Here is a 27,888-nt window from a genome sequence, read left to right as displayed (position 1 = left end):
CATTTTCAATGATAAAATGAAAATTAGACTGACGTGCATGCATGACCTCTATAATGTGTGCCTGTAACTAGCTTAGAATGTCGTACTGGTACAAAATACACCAAACTAAAAAAAAAAAAAAAAAAAAAAACAAAGAAAGACATCTGCTAAAAAATTAAATATGGATGTGTTGAAACTAACAATGTTCATTTTAGCATCTCAATTCTTGAATCTCTGCCATGGTGCTGGGATAGCTATTTATTGGGGACAGAATGGTGATGAAGGCACCTTAGCCGCTGCCTGCGCCACCGGAAACTACGAGCTTATTAACATTGCTTTCCTAAATGTATTTGGCAATGGTCAAACTCCTGAGCTAAATTTAGCTGGCCACTGCAACCCAAGCATTCCCGGTAGTTGCAAAAGCATAGGAGATGATATTAAGGAATGCCGAAGGCAAGGAATTAAAGTACTCCTCTCATTAGGTGGTGGTATTGGTAAATACTCCCTTTCTTCACAAACTGATGCACGACAGGTCATTATTAATTTACTATCCTTTTACTTCACATGTTTTTTATCGTGCTTATTATTACTTTTACATTGTTCACACACTCTCCAATGACAAGTAGTTGGCTGAAAATTCCAGTAATGCATCTCAAAATTTAGGTTCATGCATGCCTAGTCGAGCAAGTTAGCCCCCGTTGACTCTTCATATTATTTTTAGATTAAAGTGACTTATTTTCGTCCTATTAAAGCAAATTGGGGTTTTCTTCAAATTGAAATTATTTTTCAAAATTCAAACCAAATAATTAATGCAAATAGTGCTTGATTATGATCTGGGGTTAAAATTGAGCAAAATCAAGGAGGTGGAGAATGAAGCACATCTCATTATAGATTTTGTTGCAAAAATTTTGAGTTTTGGGATTTTCATCATATGAGGCCAATGAAGACTCTTGGATCTCTTAAAATTAACCAAAAGTATAGAATTGAAGATACATATTGTTTGGGTCCAATTTAGTCCAATTGGGCCTGGTCACTGAATGATCCAATTAAAAGCCCAAGGTTAAGGTTCAACTCTCCAAATGTGCTAAAGTCAAAAATCAAACATCCTCAAAGCCATGTCAAGGTCAGTCAACGGCCCAATCAGCTTGGCCCAGCCCAACTGACTTCCGGGCCCAATCTGCCTCCTTCATTAGCCAAGGTATAAAAGCCAACAATTTGGTCAATTCTTGGTAAGACAATAAAGCCTCAAGCAACTAAACTCTTGCACAGCTTTCTCTCTCTAATATACTGACTTAAGCATCGGAGGGGCCTTCCTCGGCGTCCCCCCCGAGGCTAGTTTACGTGTATTTGTTGTGCAGGAAACCCTCGGCTCCTGCGTCGTTCGGACCGAGACCAAGTTCCCTCAAGATAAAAGGATCTTCCGAGATTCGATTGTTTTCATCCGAAACAATTTGGCGCCGTCTGTGGGGAACGCTACTAAATTTCGCGTCAGTCATCAAACACTCCGGCAGTCGCCATGACTAAGAGTGGAAAGAGTTCCAAGAAGGCTAAGAAGGGAGGAGGCCGGATTACGGTGAGGGAACGCCAGCCGGTTTATCCCTCCCCGGAGCAAGCCTCTTCCGAATCGGAGGCCCCCATTTCTCCGGAAAGGGAAGCCTCAAGAGGTCCTAGCCTCCAGGAGGAGAACACCTTGCACCACACTCGGCAGCCGGGGCCATCCCCGAGACCGAGTGGCTCAGGTGCGAGGAACTCCCCGCCGCGCCATAGCGTGCAATCCAGTTCACATCCGCGGGAGACTCCTCCCTCCGGACCCTCCACCGAGGAAGTGGCCAGAGCAGTGGCCATCTGCATGGAGTTCCTTAAAGCTCAAGGGGCTCCAATCCAGATGCCTGATGATCACCAGCCGAGAAACCTGAAAAGGAGGATCGGTCAGGATGATGGTGGACAAGTTCCACCACATAGACAGCTCGGCCAGAGGTGGCGAGGGGACACCCGAAACTCCAGTAAGGAGAGGAGGAGGAACCCTCAACCCTCTGACCACTCCGAAGCTCAGAATTCCATGGGGCCCTCCAAGGACCCGGAATTCGCCCGCCAAAGCGTTCATGAACGCTTGGGTTCGAGGGAGGTGAGTGTGCATAGCCGCCTCACCTTCCCAGAGGATACCGGACCCCACCCAACCTTGTCTCAGCCGGGGACGAAAACCACTTCCACCTCTGAGAGAGGAGGGAGCGAGGTCCCTGAGGCCGGGTACAAGGGGAATGCGGTCATGGTTCCATCGAACTCGCCCTTCCAGAAGTGGATTCTGGAAGAGCATGTGCCAACGGTCAAAATCCCGGCACATATTACTTACGATGGTACCTCAGATCCTAAGGATCACATTGCCTCTTACGAGGGGCACATGTATCTGAACCCGAGGTCTGAGGCTACCTGGTGTAAATACTTTCCTACGACCCTCAAAGGTGTTGCCCAATCCTGGATCACCAAAGGGCTCAAGGAAGGCTCCATAACCGGTTGGAACGACCTCTCCAACAAGTTCAAGAGCAAATTCTCTACGGCCAACCGCCGAGAGAAGACCACTGCAGAGCTAATGAGTCTGCAGCAGGCGGAGGACGAGAGCCTCCGCGACTACCTGACTCGCTTCAGCAACGAGTCATCCGGAATCACAAGCCTGGATCAAGGCCTGGCCGTGTTCGCGCTACGGAACGGCCTCCAAGCTGGAAAGTTCCTGGACTTCATGGTCATGCATCCCCCGCAGACCCTGGAGGAAGCCTTGGAAGCATCGGATAGGTTCATCCGAGCCGAGGAGTGGAACAGATCCAGGTCTCAGTCTCGTCCGAGAATTGAGAAGCCGAAAGGGCAGCAGCCCGAAGTCTCGGCGCAGAGGAAAGGGAAGGCTAAGGCCTCAGAACCGTCCTCTGCTGCCGAGCCGAAGAAGGAAAGACACTTTCCCTACACGGGAAGGTACGATTCATACACTCCACTCTCCCTTCCCCGTGCTAAGATTTTCAGCACGACGAAGGACGAGGGGAGATTCAAAAAACCTCGTCCGTTGCCTCCCTGGCATCAGACGAGGGGAAAGGACCAGTGGTGCGAGTTCCATGACTCACCCGGACATCGCACCGAGGACTGCGTCCAGCTGAAGGACCAGATTGAGGATCTGGTCCGCAAGGGGTACCTGAGCCAATACCTCGCGGACAGGCGCGAGGAGAAAAAAGCTGAAAAAGATTCTCGGCAGGACCTCAACTTCGCTCGGAAGAAGGATAAGGGACCTCAGGGCAAGGAGTCCCTCGACATCCTGGTTATTTCCGGGGGAATCTCGCGAGGCACAGCCAAACGCCAACTGAGGGGTCTAACCCATCAGATTCATCAGGCTGAGCTTCGGCAGTCCCAGTCACCGGCGCCGAACATCCTGTTCACAGCCGAAGACTGTGAGGGGGTGGTATACCCCCACGATGACCCACTAGTAATCATTCTGGGCATCGCCAACCGCAACGTCTGGCGGACCCTCGTCGACGGCGGTAGCGGGGCGAACATCCTCTTCCGAGGAGCGTTCGACCAGCTGAGGATGGGAGCCGAGCACCTGGCCCCCGCACCCTACCCGGTGTCTGGATTCAACGGCTCTTCCTCGTATCCTGACGGGAAGATTACACTTCCTGTCACCATCGGCGAAGGCCGAGCAGCTAGGAATATCATGGCCGAATTTTTGGTCGTAGATGCTCCATCTGCATACAACATGATCATGGGGAGACCCCTCATTCACGGCATTCAAGGAGTCGTCTCCACGTATCATCAAATCATGATATACGTTTCAGACGAGGGACGCTCCGAGAAAATAAAGGGCAGTCAAAAAGAAGCCCGCCGATGCAATCACCTCAAGCCATCCACGTCTCGCCGAGGCGACCGTGGCGATGGGGAGGAAAAGCACCGGGACCGAAACGCCAAAAAGCCGAGAGGCTCAGACGTTTCGGCTAATGAAGCCCCAGACAACGAGAAATCTGATGGGGGCCAAAAGGCTGACTCCGCCTCAGAGCCGAACGACTCTGATGGCCAGCCGCGGTCAGGAAAGTCTGCTAATATTGATAGCAGGCCGGAATTCGAGGAATCCAACTCTAAGAGCATGGAGACGGATGACCTGACCGAGTCAATAGAACTGACCGTAGGAGATCCGAACAGATGTGTTAGCATCGGGTCGTCACTGGAGCCAAACACCCGTGCGGCACTCGTCCAACTCCTACGGGCCAGTGGAGACGTGTTCGCCTTCTCAGCCGCAGAAATGCCCGGGATTGATCCGGACTTCGTCTCCCATAGGCTTAATGTCGACCCCTCCAGTCGACCCGTTAAGCAGAAAAAGCGGAACTACTCCGCCGAAAAGAACCAGAACATCGCAGCTGAGGTCGATAAGCTCCTAGATGCTGGGTTCATTGAACCCTGTCAGTATCCGGAGTGGCTGGCCAATGTTGTAATGGTTCAGAAGGCAAATGGTAACTGGAGGATGTGCGTTGACTTCACGGACCTGAATAGGGCATGTCCCAAGGACTCCTATCCGCTGCCGAGGATCGACCAACTGGTCGACTCGACAAGCGGGCATGCTCTGCTCAGTTTCATGGACGCATTCTCGGGATACCATCAGATCTTCATGCACCCCGAGGACCGAGCTAAAACAGCGTTCATAACAAGTTCCGGGTTGTACAATTACAGAATGATGCCCTTCGGATTGAAAAATGCGGGGGCAACATATCAGAGGTTGGTTGATCAGGTTTTCGCCGAGCAAAAAGGCCGAAACATGGAGGTTTATGTTGACGACTCAATCGTCAAAAGCATAAAAGAAAAAGATCATGTCACGGACCTAGCCGAAACCTTCGCCACCCTCAGAAAATACAAAATGAAGCTGAATCCGAAGAAATGTGTCTTCGGCGTGAAGTCAGGCAAGTTCCTCGGCTTCATGGTCAGCAAGAGGGGGATTGATGCAAACCCCGCCAAAGTACAAGCTGCTTTAGACCTCCCCGAGCCGAAGACAAAAAGGGATATTCAGCGTCTAGCCGGGAGAATGGCTGCCTTGTCCAGGTTCATCTCACGAGCCTCAGACAAAGGGCTCCCTTTCTTCAAGGCGCTGAAGCTCCAAAATTCAAAAGGCATTGAATGGGGAGACGAACAAAAGTCAGCCTTTCAGCAGCTCCGTGAACACCTGGCTCAACTCCCAACACTGGCAAGGCCAGTCGTAGGAGACATCCTATACTTATACGTGGCGGTCAGTCCAGCCACGGTAAGCGCGGTGCTGCTAAGGGAAGAAGAAAAAGTTCAACAGCCGATCTATTTCGTCAGCCACACCCTGACGGATGCCGAGACGCGCTACCCATTGTTAGAAAAAGTGGCTTATGCAGTGGTGGTGGCTGCTCGGAAGTTGCGACCCTATTTTGATTCTCATCAAATAGCGGTTCTAACTGATCAGCCGTTAGAGAAAGTCCTCGGCAAGGTTGAAAAATCCGGTAGACTAGCAAAGTGGGCTTTCGAGCTCACCGAGTTCAGTATCGGTTATCAGCCGAGAACAGCCATCAAGGCGCAAGCCTTGGCAGACTTCTTGGCCGAGTGCTCCTATCAGGAGACTCTGGATGCAAGGAGGAAAATCTGGACCGTCTTCACGGATGGGTCCTCCACCGTGAACGGTTCGGGGGCAGGGGTCGTCATTACCTCTCCCGAAGGCAAAACCTTCGAGTATGCACTAAAATTTTCATTCAAAGCCTCTAACAACGAGGCCGAATATGAAGCAGCCATTGCTGGCTTAGACCTGTGCATATCGTTGGAAGCAGAGCATGTCTACCTCAAGACAGATTCTCAGCTGGTCGCCAATCAGATCCGGGGGGAGTATGAGGCTAAAGAGCCTTCAATGGCAGCTTACCTCGCAAGGATCAAATCGACAATTGCGAAGCTGAGATCTTTCGAAGTAGAGCTGATCCCAAGGGGTCAAAATGCTCAAGCGGACGCACTCTCCAAACTTGCAAGCTCAACTCTGACTGAGTTAAGCCGTTCTGTCTATGTGGAGGTGCGCCGAGAAAAGAGTGTAGCCGAAGCAATATCAATCTGCTGCGCTGCACTCGAGCCGAGCTGGATGGATGACATCCTGGCTTATAAACTCAGGGACGAGCTCCCCGAGGATAGGAATTCGGCCTCCAAGATAAAGCGGATCAGTTCACGATTCCTCGTCTTCGGCGGCCAACTCCTCAGAAAATCCTTCTCCGCTCCATTATTGAAATGCGTGGGTCCAACGGATGCCGACTATATTCTCCGAGAGATTCACCTCGGCATCTGCGGAAACCACATAGGAGGGAGAACCTTAGCCCACAAAGCTCTCAGGGCAGGGTATTTTTGGCCTACAATGATCTCGGATGCAAAGAACATGGTCAGTAAATGCGAGAAATGCCAAAAATTTGCACCGGTAATCCATCGGCCATGCCTAGATCTCCAGCCAATTCTTAATCCTCTTCCATTTGCACAATGGGGGTTGGATATTCTGGGACCCTTTCCCGAGGCCCCATACAAAAGAAAGTGGCTGATAGTCGGAATCGACTATTTCAGCAAATGGATTGAAGCGGAAGCTGCTTCAAGCATATCTGAGCAAACTGTCAGACAGTTCATCTGGCAGAACATAATAACTCGGTTCGGCATCCCAAAAGTTTTTGTGCTCGACCACGGCAGACAGTTTGACAACCTGCCCTTGCGCCGATACACTGATCAATTCGGGATAAAATTGGCTTACTCCGCGGTTTGCCACCCTCAGAGTAATGGCCAAGCCGAAGCCGCAAATAAACAGATCCTTAACGCTCTCAGAAAAAGAGTAGAGGATCAAAAGTCCAAGTGGGTAGAGGAACTTCCGGGAACCCTCTGGTCACTCCGGACAACCGAGAAGGAGGCAACGGGGCATTCACCTTTTCAGCTGGTGTATGGATCCGAAGCAGTGCTTCCAGTGGAAGTGGGCTCAGAAAGCCTACGAGTGAATCTCTTCTCAGCCGAGGAAAATGAGCAGCTCATGAAAGAGTCCCTCGACTTCCTTGACGAGATTAGAGATCTAGCCCGAGAAAGGATGGCTGCACACAAGCTCAGAATGAGCAAGTCCTACAACCGAAGAGTCTATCAACGACCTCTCAGAGTTGGGGATTTAGTTTTGAGGAATGCTGCAGCTGTTCAAAAAAGTCGCATTCATGGCAAACTCTCAGCATCTTGGGAGGGACCTTATGAAATTTATCAAGAGCTTCAGCCCGGTACCTTCAGACTCAAACAAATGGATGGCACCGAGCTGAAAAACCATTGGAATGCCGATGTGCTCAAAAAATACTATGTGTAAATCCTTCGGATAGTACAATCTATGTAAGTACACTGATTTTGTTTACAAAAAGGCCATCGAGCCAGTATTCATTCAGATTGCGTGTATTCTTTAAGTCTTTATGCTTTCTACGGTTTTTCAAAAATTCAAGGTTTCATTCGGCGCTGTCCGGGGTATTGCATAATGATGCCTTGTACCTCGGCAAGCTGTAAAACCTGCCAAAAAAGGATACAAGCCCGAAGTATTGCATAGTGATGCCTTGTACTTCGGAGAAGCTGTTCCTTTGGGCAAAAAGGCCATAGACTTATCCGAAACATAGCCTAAAAAATAGGAACTGATAAAGCCCCGAAGTATTGCATAGTGATGCCTTGTACTTCGGATGAATCAGTTCCGGGTGGTAGTTGCAACTCTGAAGTATTGCATGATGATGCCTCGCACTTCAGATAAACTGCTGCCCCGGCATGGTGTTTCGGATAGTTGTTCCCTTGGATGAATTGAAGAAAGTGTCACAAGAGTACCATCTCTAGAGTGAAAACTCTCAGGTGGGAAATCAGTACTTTAAAAACAGATGTAGAAAATAAAGCAAAGTGTTCAAAGATCCTCGGCTTAGCCGAGAAAAATTATCAGCCATTCCAGAATTCAGAAGACCTCATCTTCAGATTTCTGGGGGGCAGAGGGAAATAGAGAAATGGCACAACTGATCTAATACCCTTCAGCTCAGCCGAAGTTTGATACTTATGTCAGTTTTTTCACAAGTTGAAAACATCCGAGTACAAACGGCAAAAAGAAGTCTCAGCAGAAATGATTCTCGCTAGCCGAAGTTCTGCACTTAGCAAATATTTGAAAGATCATTCAAAGAAAGCAGTAAAGTGCGAAGACTGGTAAAGCGAAGAAAAAAAATATACACAAGAAAGCTGAGAAAGTGAACTTCTTTGAAATAAAAATGTTGAATTACAAAAATAGTCGGCAGCCGCCCACAAGCGGAAAGTAACAGCTGCCGAAATACGTACAGGCAAAATAAAAATATAATAAGCTGTTGTACGATAAGGCAAGCTGAAGCAAAAAAAAACAAAAGGCAAAAATTCAGAAAGCGGCAAGTCTAAAGTTGAGCGCATGATGAACCGCAAGATTCTGAAGACGACTGCCCGAGTTCCTATGCTTCAGCCGGAGGATCAGACTGATCAGCGTTGAGTCCCCTGGTGGCCTCAGCCCCAGCAGCAGAAGAGGCGGGCTTTGCACTTTGCCGAGCCTCCCTTTCCCTCTGCTCAGCTTCCAACTCCAGTCTTTCAGCTTCCTCTTCGGCTTCCTCAGCCTTAAGAATTTCAGCTTCAGCTGGAGTTGCATACTTCATGTGAGGGTCTTCGGGATTCTGGGCCCACTCAGCACATTTAGACCAGTCCAGCTTCGGCTCAGCATGAAGGCAGAGTCTTCGGCATACTCGAAATCCGTTTCTGAAACCCATCTCATATTCCTCTTGGGTGTAAACACGGACTTTGAGTAAAGCCTCAGCATCAGCCAGCTTCTTCTGGGTCTCCTCCAAGTCCTCCTTGGATTTCTTCAGCTGTTCAGCGACTTTGGAGGAGGACCCCTTCAGCTCATTCAGCTCTTGCTGAATTTGGAAAGCCTTTGTCTGAGCTTGGGCCACTTCAACTTTCTGGATCAGCAGTTGATCCTCAGCCTCTTGGAATTTAGCTCTTTGAGCTTCAGCAGCAGCAGCAGCCTCTGAGAGTTGGACGTCTTTGGCCAAGAGCAACTCTTCAGCAGCCATTCGGCTGGCTTCAAGAGCCTCTAGACGCTGCTGCACTTCAGCTTGTGCAGCAGTTCCTTCTTGAATTCGGCTCTCAATAGCAGCCTTGAATTTGGAGACGTCCACTCCCATATGCTCCTGGAGGAATTTTTCCCCTTCCATCAGTGGGGGAAAAACCTCCATCTCCATAGCATCGCAGAAGGTTTTCAGAGCTTCGGCAGCTTTTTTACCGTACTCCTCAACCTCCTGCTGCTTCTCTTCAGCTGCTGCTTGCTTCAGCTTAGCAAGCTTAACTTCCTCTTCAGCCACCTTCCTTTCGTGCACAGCAGCGTCTACCCTATCTTGTAGGGTATCAATCAGCTCTACAGTGAGAGTCTGATTGTGCACGAACTGAAAACAGGAAGACAAAAAAAATAAGTAATAAGAAAAAAATAGAGCTGAATTTCGGAGGAAATGAAGGAAAATTACCTGCATCATCAGCAGTTGGTTAGACCTGGCTGGGTCAGGAACTGATCTACTGGATTCGCCCATCCCAGCAGTGGCCTTCAGCGACCAGATCCTTGCCCTGTCTACTTCGGACATGCCAGCAAAATTGCCGAAGTAGGCTGCAGCTCCTTCTCGGTTTTGACCCCATATGAGGTCCCAGATGTGATCTGGGATTGGAATTCGGGGGGCCGAGAAACCCATTTCTCCAGAATGCAGAGTCTGGAAAGAAGGGAAGGACGACGATGGAGCTTGATTAGCTTTGGTTGTCTCAGCATCGTCCTTCTCAGAGGAGTCAAGTACTATGACCTCCTCTTCTTCAGGGGTGAGGACGAAAGCCTCAACCTCTCTTGCGATATCTGCCGTGAAGCCTTCAGCACTTGACATCACGGCATCTTTATTTCCGTGCTCAGCAGCACTCTCCTTGATTTCTTCTTGGACCCCTCCCTTAGGTTCGGGAGTCCTCTGATCCACCTCCATCTCAGGAGGTGGCGGAGGGGTCTTTTGAGGAGATTGGGGTGTTGGCTGGGGAACCCTCGGCGATCCATTGCCTTCCTCAGGTTCCCTTATTGCGACGCCGATGGTCATCGGCCTCTGCTGAAAGTCATGAGGGCCGATGATGGCCATCCTTCGGCGCCTTTTCAGAAGGGGCTGCTCGTCCATATCTGAGTCTGAAGACTCTTGTATTTGATCTTCGGGACGAACAGGAGCTTTGCCTTCTCTGTGTCTGTTACTCTCTTCAGACTGTAACAGACAGGGGGGAAGATGAGTGTGAGTAAAAAAAAAAAAAAGAAGAAAGACAAAGTTAAGTCTAAAGGCTCACCGAGGTCTTCAGCAAAGCCTCGTCTTCTTCAGCTGCCCTAGCCGCAGCTTCTTCAGCAACTCTGGAGGACCCTTCTCCACCTTCACAAGCTTCAATAACCCGTGCAACCTCTTCGGCTGTACGGGCAGCTTCAGCTTCTTCTTCCAGCAGCTGAAACAAGGGATCCCTCTTCTTCCACCAAGGCTTCTGCCTCTGATACAGAGCAACAGCCTCAATTTGGAAGTGGGAAGAGTCTAGGTGAACCTCTCGGCGCCTTGGTTCAGTGATAGGGGGAGCCCGATCAGTTACGACTCGTTCTCGGTTGACGCCAAGGCGAGCGTAATCAATGCCGATGTTGGTCTCGTCCCGTTCTGAAAAAGAAAAGGGGAGAAGTCAATTCAGTTAGTTCGGCACATCACAAGAAAGCAAAATGAAAGAAGAAAAGAGATAATTAAAAGGCCTCGGCCCCAGCCGAAGAAGATTACCATCCCTAAACTTTCGGCTGAGGCCGACAGCTGCCAGCATATTCTCTTGGAAAACATAGTGCGTATCGGGGAGCCAAGTCTCCGGGATATGCTGCATTCGGCCGCTGCCTCCCCGGTTCGGCAGCTTGCCGAAGATGTTCTGCTGATTAAGGTTCGGGTCTGGCCCGCTATCTTCGGGAGGACCTAAACTTCCCATATCAGGATCCGGCTCGGCAAGATACCGGGGAGCGCTGAAAACGTAAGGGTGGCTCGGCTCCGTGGGTGCCCTAACCCAAATCCATTGACCTCTCCAGTCCTTGTCTGAAGAGTCGTTCGGCCACATGGTTAGGAACGGGGGCCGAGACTCAATCCGATACCACCCAGAGCCATGGCATCCGTGCCCACTTTGAATGTTTGGCACTAGCCGATGGAGCCTTTTGAAGCAATGCAGGTTCGGCACGTACCTGAAGAATTTGCAGACCCATAAGTACGTCATTACCCTTCGGATGCTGGTGGGGGTCAGCTGGCACAGGGAAATGTTGTAATGGATCAGCAAGTCTCGGACGAAAACGTCCAAAGGGAACCTCAGCCCATACTGAAGCTGTCTCGTGTACACCCCCACATACCCCGGGGGTGGACGATGGATTCTATCGGATGCTGAGGGCATTCGGCACCAATATCCATCAGCTTCAAAAATGCCGTAGTGCAACTCAATTTGCTCGGCAAATCGATATTGATCGGCGTTCTCTACCCACCATGAGTAGGGGCGGTTCTTTATCATGGCCGAAGCGACTTCGGCATCCTCCCACTCTGAAAACCCTGGGAGGATATCCCAAAGGACAGCGGGAACTTCATCATCCCGTCCTGAAGCGCTCACCCCCTCAGCCCTCTGAGGAGGAGCCGAAGAAATGGGAGTCGCCCTAACCCCTTCAGCAGGGTCAGACTCTGTCCTTCGTCCATTCCAGGTCCCAATCCTGTCCCTGGGATCGGGGATTAGCCTTGCTCTCCTTGGAGCACGGGCTCCACCTCTAACTCCCCTCACCATTGACGAATTTCGAAGGAAAAAGTCGAAAAAGGGGAAAGAGTGCAAAGTCGAAGAAAGATGAAATAAAATCAAAGGAATTTACCTTGATCTGAAGTAAAAGCCGCCGATTTACGAATTGGTAGTGACAAGTCTCAGCTTCTAAGCTTAATGCTCGGGGAATTTGCGAAGTTTTGATGCGGGCTCTTGAGCGTTCTTGAGAATTCTGGGTTTGTGTTGATGAGTGAGTGGGGAGAGAAGACGCGCCTCTATTTATATCTCCAGAAATGGGAATTCAAGGAGTCTGCGTTTCAATTTCTCTCAAGCACCCCACTAAGTAACCGTTAAACACACGACCTTGCAGTTAAATCGCCCACTACCCGTCCAACTTCCGCAATTATCCACATTAACTGTTGTTATCTCATTAATCATGGGTTAATTACGGTTCAAATTCACATTTTTGGATTAACAAATCATTCACTTCCCTCCTTTTCTGATTAAATCAAACCCGACCCGTCATCCTTCCAAATCGGGTCTGGGGGGCAAGTTGTTTGGGTCCAATTTAGTCCAATTGGGCCTGGTCACTGAATGATCCAATTAAAAGCCCAAGGTTAAGGTTCAACTCTCCAAATGTGCTAAAGTCAAAAATCAAACATCCTCAAAGCCATGTCAAGGTCAGTCAACGGCCCAATCAGCTTGGCCCAGCCCAACTGACTTCCGGGCCCAATCTGCCTCCTTCATTAGCCAAGGTATAAAAGCCAACAATTTGGTCAATTCTTGGTAAGACAATAAAGCCTCAAGCAACTAAACTCTTGCACAGCTTTCTCTCTCTAATATACTGACTTAAGCATCGGAGGGGCCTTCCTCGGCGTCCCCCCCGAGGCTAGTTTACGTGTATTTGTTGTGCAGGAAACCCTCGGCTCCTGCGTCGTTCGGACCGAGACCAAGTTCCCTCAAGATAAAAGGATCTTCCGAGATTCGATTGTTTTCATCCGAAACACATATTTTTTTTTTCTAAATATAGAATAAGATACATAAACAAATGAAAAATCTGGTAAATAAAATTAATTCATCTCTACTTCCTTCCTTCCAGAAGACACTCTCAATGTTACATTATTCTCATCTTTTTGGTACCTCTTGTATATATCACCCTTGTAAAACTTCCTAGTTCTAGCAACAAGAATCAAAGACACAAGCGCGGTAAAGAACGTGGCGGCCGCAATTATAATGAAGGCCAATTGGTTACACTTGACTCCATTGCACATCAACTCCTCCCCAAGCTTCCTCGTTAGCCCTAACGCCTCGAGTTGTCTCAACCCCTCCTTGTCATACAATTGCCCCGCGACTCTCACGTTAAAAATGTACGAGCCTAATGGGGCGGCTAGTGAGCCGTATTTGTACAATGTAGCATAGTGTTTTAGCCCAAAGAGCTCGGATATGATAGAGTATACGTACGTCCACTCGGCACCAAAGCAAAATCCCATGATAATCGACGCTACTTAGAGGCCATATGGTACGTCAAAGGCTATGAGAAGATGAGCAATGCACGATATAGAGAGGACGATGGTAAGGCTGGCTGGCCGAGGCCATTTGTACTTTAACATGTGCTCCGAAATTAGTCCTCCTAATACACGCCCTAAATATTGCCATATAGTAATTAAGGACACAAATGTGCTAGTACTTTTTTAGGGTACCCTAATGATGCCCCAATTTGACCTAAATTGTCTATTGTTGCTAGGTTCCCCCCTATGCCACATGTTGTAGCAAGGAACAATATCATCATTTCGATACTAAACGTTGCTTGTAAGATGGTGTGGTCTTCCCCTATAGCCGGAGGGCGGAACACATCTTGAATTCATGACACTTCTGTATGTTCTACTTCGCGATGACTTCCATTAGTATTATTATCGTTAGGTTGATTCGTTGATGGAGATTTATCATTACTAGGCATGACCTTTAGCTCAGAGAGGGTCATACCGGGAGTATTAGTATTCATTTCGAGCTTGGTTTTCGAAGAAGCATATAACTCTTCTCTAAAGACTAGGAAGAGAGGTAGTATGAGGAGAAGCATGATAACAACACAACTCACACCATAACCCGTTTTACTGAACTGGACTTGTTTTTGCACTAAGATCATAACCATGATGAACCCCGCGAGGGCTAGAGAGATGTAAAGTACACCATTGAAAAATATCTTCTCCCTCTTGATCTCTCTATGACTAGAAAACTCAAGGACTCAAACGCTAAATGCAAAGAGCAACAAAGTGAGTGCCGGTACCCAAGCAACGAGTAAGATCACCCCGTCAGCCGTTGTATCATTACCATAGAGTGCATGATACAATTGAGCCATAACAGCCCCACCTAAACCAATATACGACTTCAAAATCCCAATCACAACGCCTCGATTCTCAGGGAAGTTCTTGATACAAGGTACTATAGCTCCAGTGTTGGCAAACCCTAAGGAGTTAGCACCAATGATGATGTACAGACACATTAACCAAACCGAGGGGCGGGCGATCTTGTGAGTGACCGAGAGCCATATCATGATGTACCCAAAGAGGTTAATCATGGTACCAATTGAGAGGATTACCCAAGGTGGGGCCACCTCCATGATGAGACCAGCGTGGACACTAACATAAGCACCAAGGTCTTTGAAGAAACCAAGGAGATTAAGGGTGGCTTGATCGTACCCGAGTGTTGTTTTAATGTCACTTGAGTATAGACTAAATATATAGGAGGTACCAATGAAGGTTAGGATTATTATGGTTGTAAACGCCATGAAAAACCGCCCCTCGAGGAGTTGTAATGTGAACCTTCTAGCCCTTGAACAGTAGCCATCGAAATGATGACTACTATCAATGGCCATTTTTCTTTGTTTGTGTATTTGTTTTGAGAAGAATAAGTAAAATTTCAAGTAGAATCATTTACATGCATGATTATATAGTGCAATGAGTATGCTCTGAATATATGCACTAATTTAACTTGGGAAAGATTAATAATATGTGTCTTTAGCAAAAAATATTGTGGACAGCTAGCTAGCTACAATGTTGAAGATTACAAAGATAAGATAATATTTACAATCAATAGCCAGGTTAGGTAAATCCGTAAATGTAATGGATAATATCAAGGTGTATCTTTGATATTATCGATCTCTATCATGTCTTGGAAATTCTGTATCTAATAATTTGAATCATTAATGATTCTAATAATGTTCGCTAGTATAAAATTGTGTTTAGAAGGCATTACCGTTATATCAAATGCTTCCTCAAAGCTCGCGGATCAAACAGTGCAGTCCAATCTTGGATTGGATAATGGATAATAAGACATAAACGTGGGCTTGTTAGTGTTCGTTGTAAACATAATTATATGAATTGTGATAATAAATGAAACCAATATGAAGTCAATTGTTGCAATATGGGATCAATTTCAATCCCAATTTTTTATAAACCATTTTTTTTTTTTACCAATTTTTTATAAACCTAACTACATAACTATCAATCAAATTATTAATTTGTTTTAGTTTCTTATGCATGACACCATTAGAATCGAAATTACTTATAAACCATTTGCCCTAAGCTAATTTTTGAATTTGTAGGAAATTTTTTAAATTCTGGTAGCAATATGAAAACATGGCCGGAAATGTGATCAGAAAACGAGTTAATAAGGTATTAAATAAATAAACGAGACTAAAAACTTAAGGTTGTAAAACCACAAACAATTATATATGGTGGGAAAATCCAAAAAGTGATATTAAAACGTAGTAAAAGATTTAAAAAAAAATTATGTATTCTCTATATAACTATAGGTTTCAACAAGCAATCTACCATCATAGTTATGATATAAGAGTTTTGTGTCGTATTGAGATCTACAATTGAGTATGTTTGTTTCTTTAAATTGTCAATACACACAACACAGGTAGCAAACTACCTTTGGGACAACTTCCTAGGAGGAACCTCAGACTCACGCCCTTTCGGAAATGCAGTGCTCGACGGCATAGACTTCGACATCGAACTTGGCTCAGGAGATAACTACGATATCCTAGCAAGGGCACTCAATAGACGCAGCACCGCTTTAAGGAAGATCTACTTATCAGCAGCACCACAATGCCCTTTCCCTGATGCACATCTTAGCAATGCGATAAACACAGGTTTGTTTGACTATGTTTGGGTGCAATTTTACAACAATGCACCTTGCCAGTACACTAACGGCAACACAGGCAACCTCGTAAGCTCGTGGAACGAATCGACTACCGTGAATGCTGGCCAAATATTCCTCGGATTACCTGCTGCACCAGGTGCTGCCGTAAGTGGGTATATTCCGCCTGATGCTCTTAAAAGTCAAGTGTTACCAATCATTAGGATGTCTCCCAAGTATGGAGGGGTTATGCTTTGGTCTAGGTTCTATGATGCCGGATATAGTACTGCCATTAAGGATAGTGTGAATGGTGGATCTAGTAATGGAGTTCATCATGAGTCTATTGGCATCGCAATAATTCTTAACTAACCCTCACTCTATCCCTCATGATATTTTTTTTTTCTTTTTTTTGAGACTATATACTATCTCTGTTTCATATTATTTGCAACAAATTAAAGGATATTATTCATGAAATATTAAATTTTTTTTATTGCAAATGATATGAAATAAGGGTAATAACAGACAAACATTAGCCTACAAGCTAGTATTATATTGTAATTTTTTTTTTTTTTTTAAACTATGAGTATCAATAAAATGATCAAAGAGATCTTGTAAAAAAAAAATATAAAAAAAAAAATTTAATCAAAGAGATCGAGGTGATAGTAAATTCTAAGTGGGCGACTAGCTATATGAAATGAAATAATAAAGTAATAAACATATCTAGAAGGTCAATTTAACAAGAAAATTCCAAATTGAATTCTTCACACTATAATTCAGCATATTGGTTAGGAAAATAAACTACTCGCCAAGAATACATCGATCTATTCAATAAACGGGAAATTCCTTGTTTCTCATAGTGAGAAACGAAATTTGTTTCTTACGAGGGTATTTTCGTGAATAAATCAACAACTTTTTCATTATTGTGGGCTTCACAATTGAATAAAGTTGAATAAAGTTGTTGGTTTATTTACAAAAATACCATGTGAGAAACAAATTTTGTTTCTCACTATGAGAAATTGGGGCTCCCTCTCAATAAACAACTCTCAAAATCTAAATATTGTCCCTAAACTAATCTCTAAAGCCTTCGGACTATAACATCATCCGAAATTTCAAACAATGAGAAAATAACACGTGGAATATTGTACAGATTTATTGATATTTCTACATATAAAATTGATTTTTTTCATTTTAAAGTCGCGCAATTAAGATTGTAATTACTGTAGTGCTTTTGAATTCCAGACTACACACCCGATATTAATTAATTAATTAGTTTCGATAGTAAATTTTCATGATGATGAGTCAGAGTCAACAAATTATGCGCGCACATACATGTGTAATGCGCATAAGCATGTTTGGGTATTTTATAAATATATATATAAACATCAACTTAGATAACCAAGCACAAAATATCTACATTACATAAATATAAATATAGTAGTATCTTGACCAAATATGTCTAAAGAACTTCATTGCATTTCTCTTCTTACCACAATCTCCTTTTTCTTCCTCTTATTATCCACAAAATCTCATGCTGGTAGCATCTCTATCTATTGGGGCCAAAACGGCTTCGAAGGAACCCTTAATCAAACGTGTGCAACGGGTAGGTACAAGTTTGTTAATGTTGCATTCCTTAACGTATTTGGTTCCGGTCAAACCCCCTCTCTAAACCTAGCTGGTCATTGCAACCCATCTACCGGTGGGTGCACCGGCGTAGGGCCAGAAGTGGAGTATTGCCAATCTTTAGGGATAAAGGTCATGCTCTCTCTTGGAGGAGCTATAGGAAACTATGGCTTCTCCTCTAAGAAAGACGCGATGGATTTTGCATGTTACCTATGGGACAACTTCTTGGGTGGTACCTCGAGTTTTAGGCCTCTTGGTAACGCTGTGTTTGATGGTATTGACTTTGCTATTTACCAATCAAAGTCAACACTTTATTGGGATGACCTGGCAAGATATATAGCACGGTATAATTTATTAGGAAGAAAAAAGGTGTACCTAACGGCTGCCCCTCTATGTCCGTACCCTAACAAATTGTTAGACATGGCACTTAGGACAAGGTTGTTTGATTATGTTTGGGTTCAATTTTTTGGACACGACCCGTCATGCCAATATAATGATGGAGATATTACAAGTCTTATAAATTCATGGAATGTGTGGTCTTCGACCGGATATATAAGGAGAATCTTTATGGGGTTGCCGGCGGCCGCGTGGGAGGCCGGAAATGGGTTTATTCCGGCGGATATACTGAAATCACAAGTGCTTCCTATCATAAAGATGTCACCCAAATATGAAGGAATAATGTTGTGGTCAAAGTATTGGGATGATACAACTGGATACAGTCCTGCAATTATTAGTAGTATATGAATTATTTTGTTATTCTTATCATCGTTTGTCCAACATATAATAATACAACTTCGTATATGTATTAAGCGTCTCTCTTTAAAATCAAAATAACATTTATCAACTTAGGTTGTGAGGTGGTTATTAGGTTGTTCGAATTAGCTTAGTCTCGAACTGGGTTAATTCTGATCAGACCATTTTCTAATAAGACTCGTTCGGATTGATATTGGGTATGGGCCGAGTCAGATCAAATAATTTTCGATTCCATTGTGTCAAGATGTTTGTTTTAATAAAATAGTTATAATTAGAAAAGATTAATTAGACATAATAATTGAATGCAACAATCTCTTCTCGAATCTCTTCTTGGTGACCACCATCACTATTATAAGAAATACTTTTATTAATTTATGTATTTAACCTTAATTAATGCATGATTACTTCACTATGACATTGATCAAAATTTAGTGCATACACAATTATGTTATAACTCACCTCTAAACCCAAAAATATAATCTCCTGTTATTTTCAATACCACTTGCTATTACAATACGAAGTAAATAGCAAGTGGTATAATAAATAAATTGAACTCTAATTTAATTACTAAGCTCCTTCATTGATTATTAATACTTCAACTAATGCAACATGTGCAACACCTAAGCCAAGACATAATAGCCGCCTCATTTGTAGCTATTTATTCAGGAATCGTTATTTAAGAATGTAGTAATTTATCTCCTTTTTTTTTTTTTTTTTGAAGGGTAGTAATTTATCTCTGTAAGAAAAGATAACTATGTCAATGTACGATTCATTTTGATAATATAATCGTATTATAAATTGAAGATTGGAGCTATATGAGTAGTAGACTTTCATGATACATTATGAGTCAAAAAAAAACTTGTGTTATCTACTTGATTGTAACTGTTAGAATCTAACAAGAGATCGATCAAGAAGAAGTTGTGGCCTTCAACAGTTAATTTGCTAGAATACCCTCTATCTATTGTTTTTTTTAAGATAGTCGTATTTCAATATTTAATGCATGTTGGATGAGTCAAACAATTTTTTGTAACGTCTTTTATATATGCCTTTAAAATTGTGGTTACCCTTGACCCGACCCGAAAATCCAGCCCAAAGTTACCGATAGAAACCCGACCCGAACCCGAACAACCCATATTCAACCTAATTTGACCCCAAATATCATATTTTATAATAATATTAAGTTTTACACTATTTTTTAGTACAATATGAAATCGACCAAAAATCTAACCTGAACCCGAATCCAATCCCAACCCGTTAGACTCAAATTACCACCCCTTGAGGATGTTATAAATATAGTGTAACTTTTAACTGTACTTTCATTTGATTTGCTATAATGAATATAGATGATGAAAAACAAAGTAAATATAAAATGAATGAAGTGTAACATATATGGTGGGTCGTTGCAGCAAATAGGAGTGGCAACAAACAAAGTGGGTGGAATATATGATGAATATATATCCTCCATTTATCATGCCTTTATACTTTGGTTTCATATATATTCTGTTCATCTACCAGACAGTAGAATATGCACAGTAGTTAAATTGAATTAGTCTTGCTGACTCAATCAAAGCACACCTTCCACTTTAGAACGTGCACTTCAATTTTCAAACAAGTTTGATTAATTAATTCAGCAAACATCAATTATATCTATATAGTCACAAGTTGCCTAATTCAATAGTCAAAATTAATATGGCCAACGATTAAAATATCAGTCTATGTTGATGATGAAAAGCTAGTCGCTTTCATTGACATTCTCCATTAGCTCTCTAGTATGTTAATTATTAGTAATTTTATGTACGGAGTACAATCTTCGTTCTTCAATTTTTTTTTTTTACTTGTGTATTTCATGACTATTGATATCTATTTTGCTATATTATAAAATTTCACTACACATAACTCGAGTTTTCAAATTCTGACCACATAAACATTAAATTAAACAAGATCTTTAAAAACAAAGGAGTATGTATACACATAAATTTCAATGATTCTCTAATACAAACTAATCCTATCCATTTATCCATATGACCATGACCATGTCCATGAATTTGTTCAATGTTATGTTTTTATCAGGTAAATTAAAAAAATAATAAAAATAACATCAATAAGATGTTAATACAAAGTCAACCATCTTAATCTGATGTAAGTTATGTTGTTCTTTACGTATTACTCCTACAGTCCTACTACGTTAATATGAAGCAATTGATATTACATTTAAATATCACACTATTATATATTTCCAAGGATGATAAGTCAAATAGTTATTTATGTGTATTAGTTTTAATTTGAATGATAATATACATATGTAAAGATAAGTCAAATAGGTATTTATGTGTATTAGTATTTTTTTTTTTTTAAAGAAATATGAGTATTAGTTTTGAATGATAATATTCGAACATTATTTTTAAATTTTCCCCTACTCGTCAAGATAAACAAATTCAAACACGCACTCTATTATCCTCTACACCAAGATGGAGTACTAAGTATTCTACAAATTATGCAACAATATTTGTACTATTATTCTTTAATTTATTTCTATTTTTGAAAGAACATTTGGCGAAATTAATTCAATCAAGCATTATTTGTACTATAGACGTCTTCTTAGATAATTCTTATTTAGATATACGAAGTATTTATTAGTAACATTATTAATACAAGAAGAAAGCAAGTACTTGTAACTGTAGTAAATAATCTATATCTAAACACATTTGCAGGCCGACGCGCACCATCCGGTAGCTAAGGCCCCACACACATGTTGCTGCCCACCACACTACGTCAAACGTTGACCATACTCTCTATATATAATGACCACTTGAACTACACATTATGTATCCACATATCCCATAACATTTTTTTGTATCAACTCCTAGCCACATAATGTACACCACTAAGCTCCATCTCCTTCCTCTCTTCCTCATCACCCTCCTCGGGCTCTCGTACGTGACTCAAGCCCGCTATTATGGCAACCATCGACCTAATCATGGTGGTATAGCCATATATTGGGGCCAAAATGGGTTTGAAGGGCGCTTAAATGAAACATGTGCCACAGGGAGGTACAAATATGTTAACTTAGCTTTTCTTAACATTTTTGGTGGGGGGCAAGTCCCGTCCCTTAACCTAGCCGGTCATTGTGACCCGGCTTCTGGTGGGTGCGTTGGCTTATCTAGTGAAGTCGAGTTTTGCCAAGCTCGAGGCATTAAGGTTCTTCTTTCCCTAGGGGGTGGTGTAGGGAACTACTCTTTTTCCTCCAAGAATGATGCAAAAGGCTTTGCCAAGTATCTTTGGAACAACTTTCTAGGAGGCCACTCAAAGTCTAGGCCTCTTGGAAAGGCACCACTAGATGGTATAGATTTTGATATTGAGTCGGGATCCACCTTATATTGGGATAACTTGGCAAGATTTTTGAATAGATACAACGGCTATGGAAGAGGAAAAAAGAAGGTGTACCTAAGCGCTGCCCCTCAATGCCCATTTCCCGATAAATATTTAGGCACTCCCTTAAAAACAGGGCTATTTGACTACGTATGGGTCCAATTTTACAACAATCCCCCGTGCCAATATAATGGTAGCACTACCAACCTTATTGATTCATGGAATTTTTGGAGCTCACAAAGCTACATAACAACGTTGTTCATGGGGTTGCCGGCCGCCAATCAAGCAGCCGGAAGTGGCTTTCTACCACCAGGCGTGCTAACTTCTCAAGTTCTTCCTCTAATCAAGAAATCACCCAAATATGGAGGTGTTATGTTTTGGTCCAAATATTGGGACGATCAAAGTGGCTACACTAAACAAATTGTCAAGGATGTTTGAATAATTAATTAATTGTCTTACCACAATATTCACTTACTTAATTTATTTTATGTATTTCGTATCATAAATTGATAGTTTTGTAAGATTAACGAGTGATGGCTGTAATAATTGTATGTAATTCAATGCGTGTAAGTTTGACTTCTTCTTTATAGTTAAAGCTCTGACTTTGGCATGTGCAAAAGTGTGCAAATTAAACTATGGATGATGGATCTAATTCTTAATGGGCCTTGTACCTTGTTACATTTGTGATGGGTTTGTCCTAAAAGGTCAGAAGTTGATTTTGTTCCAATTGAACAAGAATAGGGGTATCCTCTTTTCCTCAAAATTATGCAAAATTTGAGAGTGAGGGATAACTCAAGTAATTAGAGTTTCTCTCTCGATTCTAGGTGATTCTGGTTTCGATTCTCATCACTTGTTCTAATAGATATACTCCCTCCGTTTCATATTAAATGCAACATTTTTCATTTTTGGCCGTTTCATAATAATTGCAACGCCATTATTTTTGGCAAAGACCCAACATTATTTTATAATCTCTCTCCCACCAACCCCATTTTTACAAATATTTTATTATTTCTCTTTCCTACCAACCTCACTTATACTACTTTTTTATTATTTCACTCTCCAACCAAAAATAATTTATATTATAAAAATTCCTTTTTTGGGCCCCACCCTATAAATTTTCTTAAACTTTGTGAACACCCTAGTGTTGCATTTAATATGAAACAAAGAGAGTAATTCTTAATAAGTTAATATAATGTGTTTGATTTTGTGCGAAAATGAATAATTTTCTTTTATTTGATACCTATAAGATTGATAAATATAAGTCATATATAACTCCCTTGTCGTTTAAGATTGATATTTTCTTAACCTAACTGTTTGGGTACTATAATGGGTAGGCCCCATTATAGCCTCATAAGACCAAAGAGCCTAAAAGGTCCAAATAAGTTTTACATTGCTTGGGTCCAAAAGCCCACTCATAACCTCTATATATACCCTACTTAGGGCAAAGGTAAAGGGGGTTGGTCACTCTTACATTAAGATGACCATGAAACACCTCTCTCTCCTAAAAACCTCTCTAAAAAATATCCATTGTTTGGTACTAACTTGAGCGTCGGAGGTTCCGCCCCGGGGTCCACACCCGGGGCTCGGAGTTCATTTTGCAGGTCCGACGAAGGCCCACATCCGAGGCACATCAGCAGCCCAATGGGGCCCGATAAGCCATTTTTTGCCGAAACAATTCGGCGCCGTCTGTGGGGAGACGAGTACTACAACCCATGAAAACCCATAATTTTATGGTCATCGTTCTCTACCGTGAAAAGCGAACCAGATAATACGGGTAGCTTAAAGAAGATTCACTTCTAACATCTTCACAAAAAAGCAACTGCCAATTACTCAAAGCATGACTCTTGCTTTTCTTTTCATTAGTTTGCCTTTTACAAACTGATGAAACCACCGTCAAAAGTAAAAAGTTCAACCCCCTACTTTTTACTACTCACTTTTTCTTTGTAAAGAATAGAAAAGTTGGTCCCACATCTTCTCATCATTTCTTATTTCCTGATTCCTAGTAGCATTTAAAAGAAAGTATGTCATCTTCTTTATATAAAAAAAAAAAAAAAAAAAAAAAAAAAAAAAAGCTGCAAAAATTCGGAAGCCGAAACAGATGAAAAGAGCCATGGCAAAACAGATAAGTCAGACGGAAAAGCTCATTGAACTCACAGATCAAGGGTAAAATTCACCCTTGATTAAATTGAGTTTTGAGCTATTAAGCCAATAATTCTTGACATAAGCCGAAGCAAAATGACGATGTTCATCTGAGCCAAAGCTCATTACAGCCGAAGCAAATGTTCATGTCTGTCGAGGCTTTTACCGCTAAGGTTTTGGCTCCTTATCGAAGTTGTCCTTTCCAAAGGTTGCCGAAGCAAATAGCTCGGATAAGCAAAAGGAATCCAAAGCTCATCGAGCCGAGGCTATCCGAAAGTGCTTCAGCCCTGGCCGAAGGTGTTCTGGGCAAGCCGAAGGTTCTTCAGCCGAGACCGAAGATGTTTTCAGCCTAAGCCGAAGGCGTTCGGTGTGAGCCGAAGGTGTTTCAGCAGAAACCAAAGGTGGTTCAGCTCTCCCAAATGCCGAGGCCGAGCCAAGGATGATAACCATTGTCGAGCCAGAGCTTATCTCCTAGCCGAGGTTAGCCATGGCCGAAGCCGAGCCTAGCCGAGGTTCACCCTCGCCGAAGCTTGACTCCCAGCCGAAGGTTCACCCGGCTGCCGAAGTAGGTCCGATCCGAAGCTGAAGAAATTCCCTCAGCCAGTCGGAGGTTCATCTGAGCTGAAGCCGAAACTTATCCCCCGCCGAGGTCGCGGGCCTTGCTGAAGTTTCGGATAAGCCGAAAGTCCTAAAATCACACCGAGGCGGCCACACCGAAGGTGGGGTCGAGCTGAAGGTGGGGTGTCGGACCGAAGGTAAATTCGAGCCGAAGCTTGACTCCTAGCCGAGGCCCATCTAGGTTTAGCCGAGCCGAAACCGGTTCATGCCGAGCCAAAGGTGATATGAGCCGAAGGGGTCGCTGAAGAGCCACCAAGCTGAATCCCCGAGGCCGAGGGTACTGCTCCTAGCCTCAAAATCGAAACCTTTTCAAATAATTTTGTTATTGCTTATACTGGAGTGAAAGTGAAAGCTCATACTTTGTATACATTTTTGAATAAAGTGGGAAAATAAAGCCCCAAATATCTTCCCTGGCCATCAAATTATGGTAGGTGGTTTGGGCTCACTTTCATCTAGACCCACTTATCTAAATTTCTTCAGCAAAAGAAAATGGATCCAATATTTCGGATCAATATTTTTCTACAAAAAAAAAAAAAAAAAAAAAAAAATCATTAATTATCCTTAAGAAATTGATGATAAAAATAATAATCATCCCTTTACTCATCCTCACGATGATGGTGATAAAAATATCATTCTAACGATGACAAGAAATACCTCTCTATCTCAACTAGAAACACGGTTTAACCGAAGTACTTCGAATAAACCAGTTTCTGGGGGGCAAGGGGTTAACCCCTAAAAGAGTTGGAAATTTTTAAACTCTTATGATCTTCGGATCAAAGAGTGTTGCCTTTGATAAAAAAGCCCTTTAGACCCACGTATCTGAAGGCTCGAGAGTACCCTTCGGACCCACGTATCCGAAGGCTCGAAAAACTCTTATGATCTCCGGATCTAAGAATGTCGCCTTTGTTAAGCTCTTATGATCCTCAGATCAAGAGTGATCGCCTCTTATGATCTTCGGATCTAAGAATGTCGCCTTTGTTAAGCTCTTATGATCCTCGGATCAAGAGTGATCGCCTCTCATGATCTTCGGATCTGAGAAAGTTGCCTTTGTTAAACTCTTAATATCCTTGGATCAAGAGTGAGAGATAGGATGAAGTTCAAAGATTGACATACTTCTAAAATCCAAAAAATATCTCTAGCTACACTCGACGTTTTTAACGGTTTGCGAATCAAGAGTGAGGGATAGGAAGAGGTAGTGTCAAAATTGACCACCTCGAAAAAATCCGAAAAATATCTCTAGCAACACTCGATGTTTTTAACGGTCCCCGGATCAAGAGTGAGGGATAGGATGAAGGTCAAAAATTGACGCACTTCAAAAATCCGAAAAATATCTCTAGCAACACTCTAATGATCCTCGAATAAAGAGTGATCGACTCTTATGATCTTCGGTTCTAAGAAAGCTGCCTTTCTTAAACTCTTATTATCCTCGGATAAAGAGTGATCGCACTTGTTAAACTCCTAGTATCCTCGGATCAAGAGTGAGGGATAGGATGAAAGCCAAAAATTGACAAACTTCTAAATCCGAAAAATATCGGATGAAGGTAAAAAATTGACAACCTCAAAATCCGAAAAATATCTCTAGCAACACTCTAATGATCCTTGTATAAGGAGTGATCGTCTCTTACGATCTTTGAATCTAAGAAAGTAGCACCGGCTACAATCCATAAATCCAAACAGACAAAAATCTCCGGCCCAATTTCTATTGAATGACTTATTTGGGAATGAAATAAAACCCAACTCATTTTTCAAATAGAATTGGGTCTGGGGGCTAGTTGTTTGGGTACTATAATGGGTAGGCCCCATTATAGCCTCATAAGACCAAAGAGCCTAAAAGGTCCAAATAAGTTTTACATTGCTTGGGTCCAAAAGCCCACTCATAACCTCTATATATACCCTACTTAGGGCAAAGGTAAAGGGGATTGGTCACTCTTACATTAAGATGACCATGAAACACCTCTCTCTCCTAAAAACCTCTCTCAAAAATATCCATTGTTTGGTACTAACTTGAACGTCGGAGGTTCCGCCCCGGGGTCCACACCCGGGGCTCGGAGTTCATTTTGCAGGTCCGATGAAGGCCCACATCCGAGGCACATCAGCAGCCCAATGGGGCCCGATAAGCCATTTTTTTGCCGAAACACTAACAATAACCTTAGGCATGATTTTTATCCTTCTACAACCATACCTCATTCCTTGAATTCTATGCTACTGTAATTATCAAGTACTTATATGTTATATATGCTTTAAATTGGTGGAAGTGAAAATACATCTCACTTTTATTTTTTATATTTTTTTAACAAGTATTAATGGGTGTAATCGTTAGGCCACGAATTTTACTTTACCTTGAGATCGATCATGGTTTTAATCCATACCAATTACAGTTTTTTTAGGATGAAAATTCCCTTATCGTCCACTTGTTGTGTGTTGTGTACTTCTGTCAATTCGGATTTAAAAGGGGGTTGTGGACATGACGGCTGCGTGTGCATGTTTATATACATAATTTTGCGGGTGTATGATGTGCTGCAATGTCATTTAGTTAATCCTACTATAATCACCTACTAGGTGTATCATGGGGAGGCTTTACTATAATTTTATGGTCAATTGGTCATATATTAATCATTTAATGAGCATCTTTAGACAAGTATTTCGTATAATATAACAAACTAATTAAAGTATTAAAGACAGAGAATAATGAATAGTGATAATATAAGCATATAACTTCATGTAATCACGCAAAATTTGACGCGGAATAGCTAACTAATAGTAATGGAATTGTATATTTCAGTTAGGTGTAATACTGTTTTTTTGTTTGTTTTAATTAAGTAATATTAAAAATTTGCATTATAGGGGAAAAAAAAAATTGCGACTTATTTAAAGCTCAACCGCCATGCAATTGCTAATTATTTTACGCAACAGAGAATTGAATCTTTGATTGATAAGTACATATATTTTAGGCCTTTACGTATGTCAACTATCCTAGTGTTTCAATAGTCTCCATAATCATTTTTTTTTTTCTTTTTTTTTTTTTTGAAAGAATTTTGAGGAATACTCATAATACTTCTTTTATCAATATGAATATGTGAGGTATCTCCGTTATACTATATGTATGTCAATTATATACTCTTATTAATTAGATATATCTTATATTAAAAATTGTGATTTTTTGTGAGGAACAAAATGATGAACAAAAAAAGTGACGATTTTACAAGTTCAAAGAAATTTCTTACAAAATCATATAACGATAAGAGAAAGCTCATTTGCCTTTATAAGTCTTTAATTAATTAATTATTTTTTTTCTTTTATCAATATGAAAAGAGCGAACAAAATTAAAGGATCAAGGAAAAAGTAGTCGTATTTCTTTTTTTTTTTTTTTGTTTTTTATGTGTGTTCCACTCGATTTACCCTTTAAATTAATTCGGTTCGAGACTCAGTTCTGAGTGGTTA

The 27,888-nt window shown here is 42.4% G+C and overlaps 3 protein-coding genes across 3 annotated transcripts; all 3 read left to right on the top strand.

Moving 5' to 3' along the window:
• Window positions 1-24: 24 nt before the first annotated feature.
• Window positions 25-16,622, top strand: LOC110693915 (acidic endochitinase-like). The gene is made up of 2 exons (XM_021871090.1): window positions 25-511; window positions 15,730-16,622. The coding sequence occupies exons 1-2, from the start codon at window positions 161-163 to the stop codon at window positions 16,315-16,317; spliced, it is 939 nt and encodes a 312-aa protein (XP_021726782.1). The 5' UTR covers window positions 25-160; the 3' UTR covers window positions 16,318-16,622.
• A 735-nt stretch (window positions 16,623-17,357) lies between these two features.
• LOC110693913 (acidic endochitinase-like) lies at window positions 17,358-18,553 on the top strand. Its single transcript, XM_021871088.1, has one exon. It carries the CDS (start codon window positions 17,401-17,403, stop codon window positions 18,310-18,312), a length of 912 nt encoding a protein of 303 aa, XP_021726780.1. The 5' UTR covers window positions 17,358-17,400; the 3' UTR covers window positions 18,313-18,553.
• A 2,579-nt stretch (window positions 18,554-21,132) lies between these two features.
• Window positions 21,133-22,349, top strand: LOC110693911 (acidic endochitinase-like). Its single transcript, XM_021871087.1, has one exon. The coding sequence runs from the start codon at window positions 21,196-21,198 to the stop codon at window positions 22,126-22,128; it is 933 nt and encodes a 310-aa protein (XP_021726779.1). The 5' UTR covers window positions 21,133-21,195; the 3' UTR covers window positions 22,129-22,349.
• The last annotated feature ends 5,539 nt before the right edge of the window (window positions 22,350-27,888 follow it).

This window comes from Chenopodium quinoa, unplaced genomic scaffold, assembly GCF_001683475.1.
Source record: "Chenopodium quinoa cultivar QQ74 unplaced genomic scaffold, ASM168347v1, whole genome shotgun sequence".
Taxonomy (NCBI): Eukaryota; Viridiplantae; Streptophyta; class Magnoliopsida; order Caryophyllales; family Amaranthaceae; genus Chenopodium; species Chenopodium quinoa.
Note: the sequence above shows the minus strand (reverse complement) of the source record. Positions and strands in the feature narration are given on the sequence as shown.

Bases quoted from the DNA above. Each gene is read 5' to 3' on its own strand.
- LOC110693915 (XM_021871090.1), top strand. From the start codon at position 161: ATGGATGTGTTGAAACTAACAATGTTCATTTTAGCATCTCAATTCTTG. The intron at 512-15,729 runs GTCATTATTAAT...CACACAACACAG, and splicing joins CACAAACTGATGCACGACAG to GTAGCAAACTACCTTTGGGA.
- LOC110693913 (XM_021871088.1), top strand. From the start codon at position 17,401: ATGTCTAAAGAACTTCATTGCATTTCTCTTCTTACCACAATCTCCTTT.
- LOC110693911 (XM_021871087.1), top strand. From the start codon at position 21,196: ATGTACACCACTAAGCTCCATCTCCTTCCTCTCTTCCTCATCACCCTC.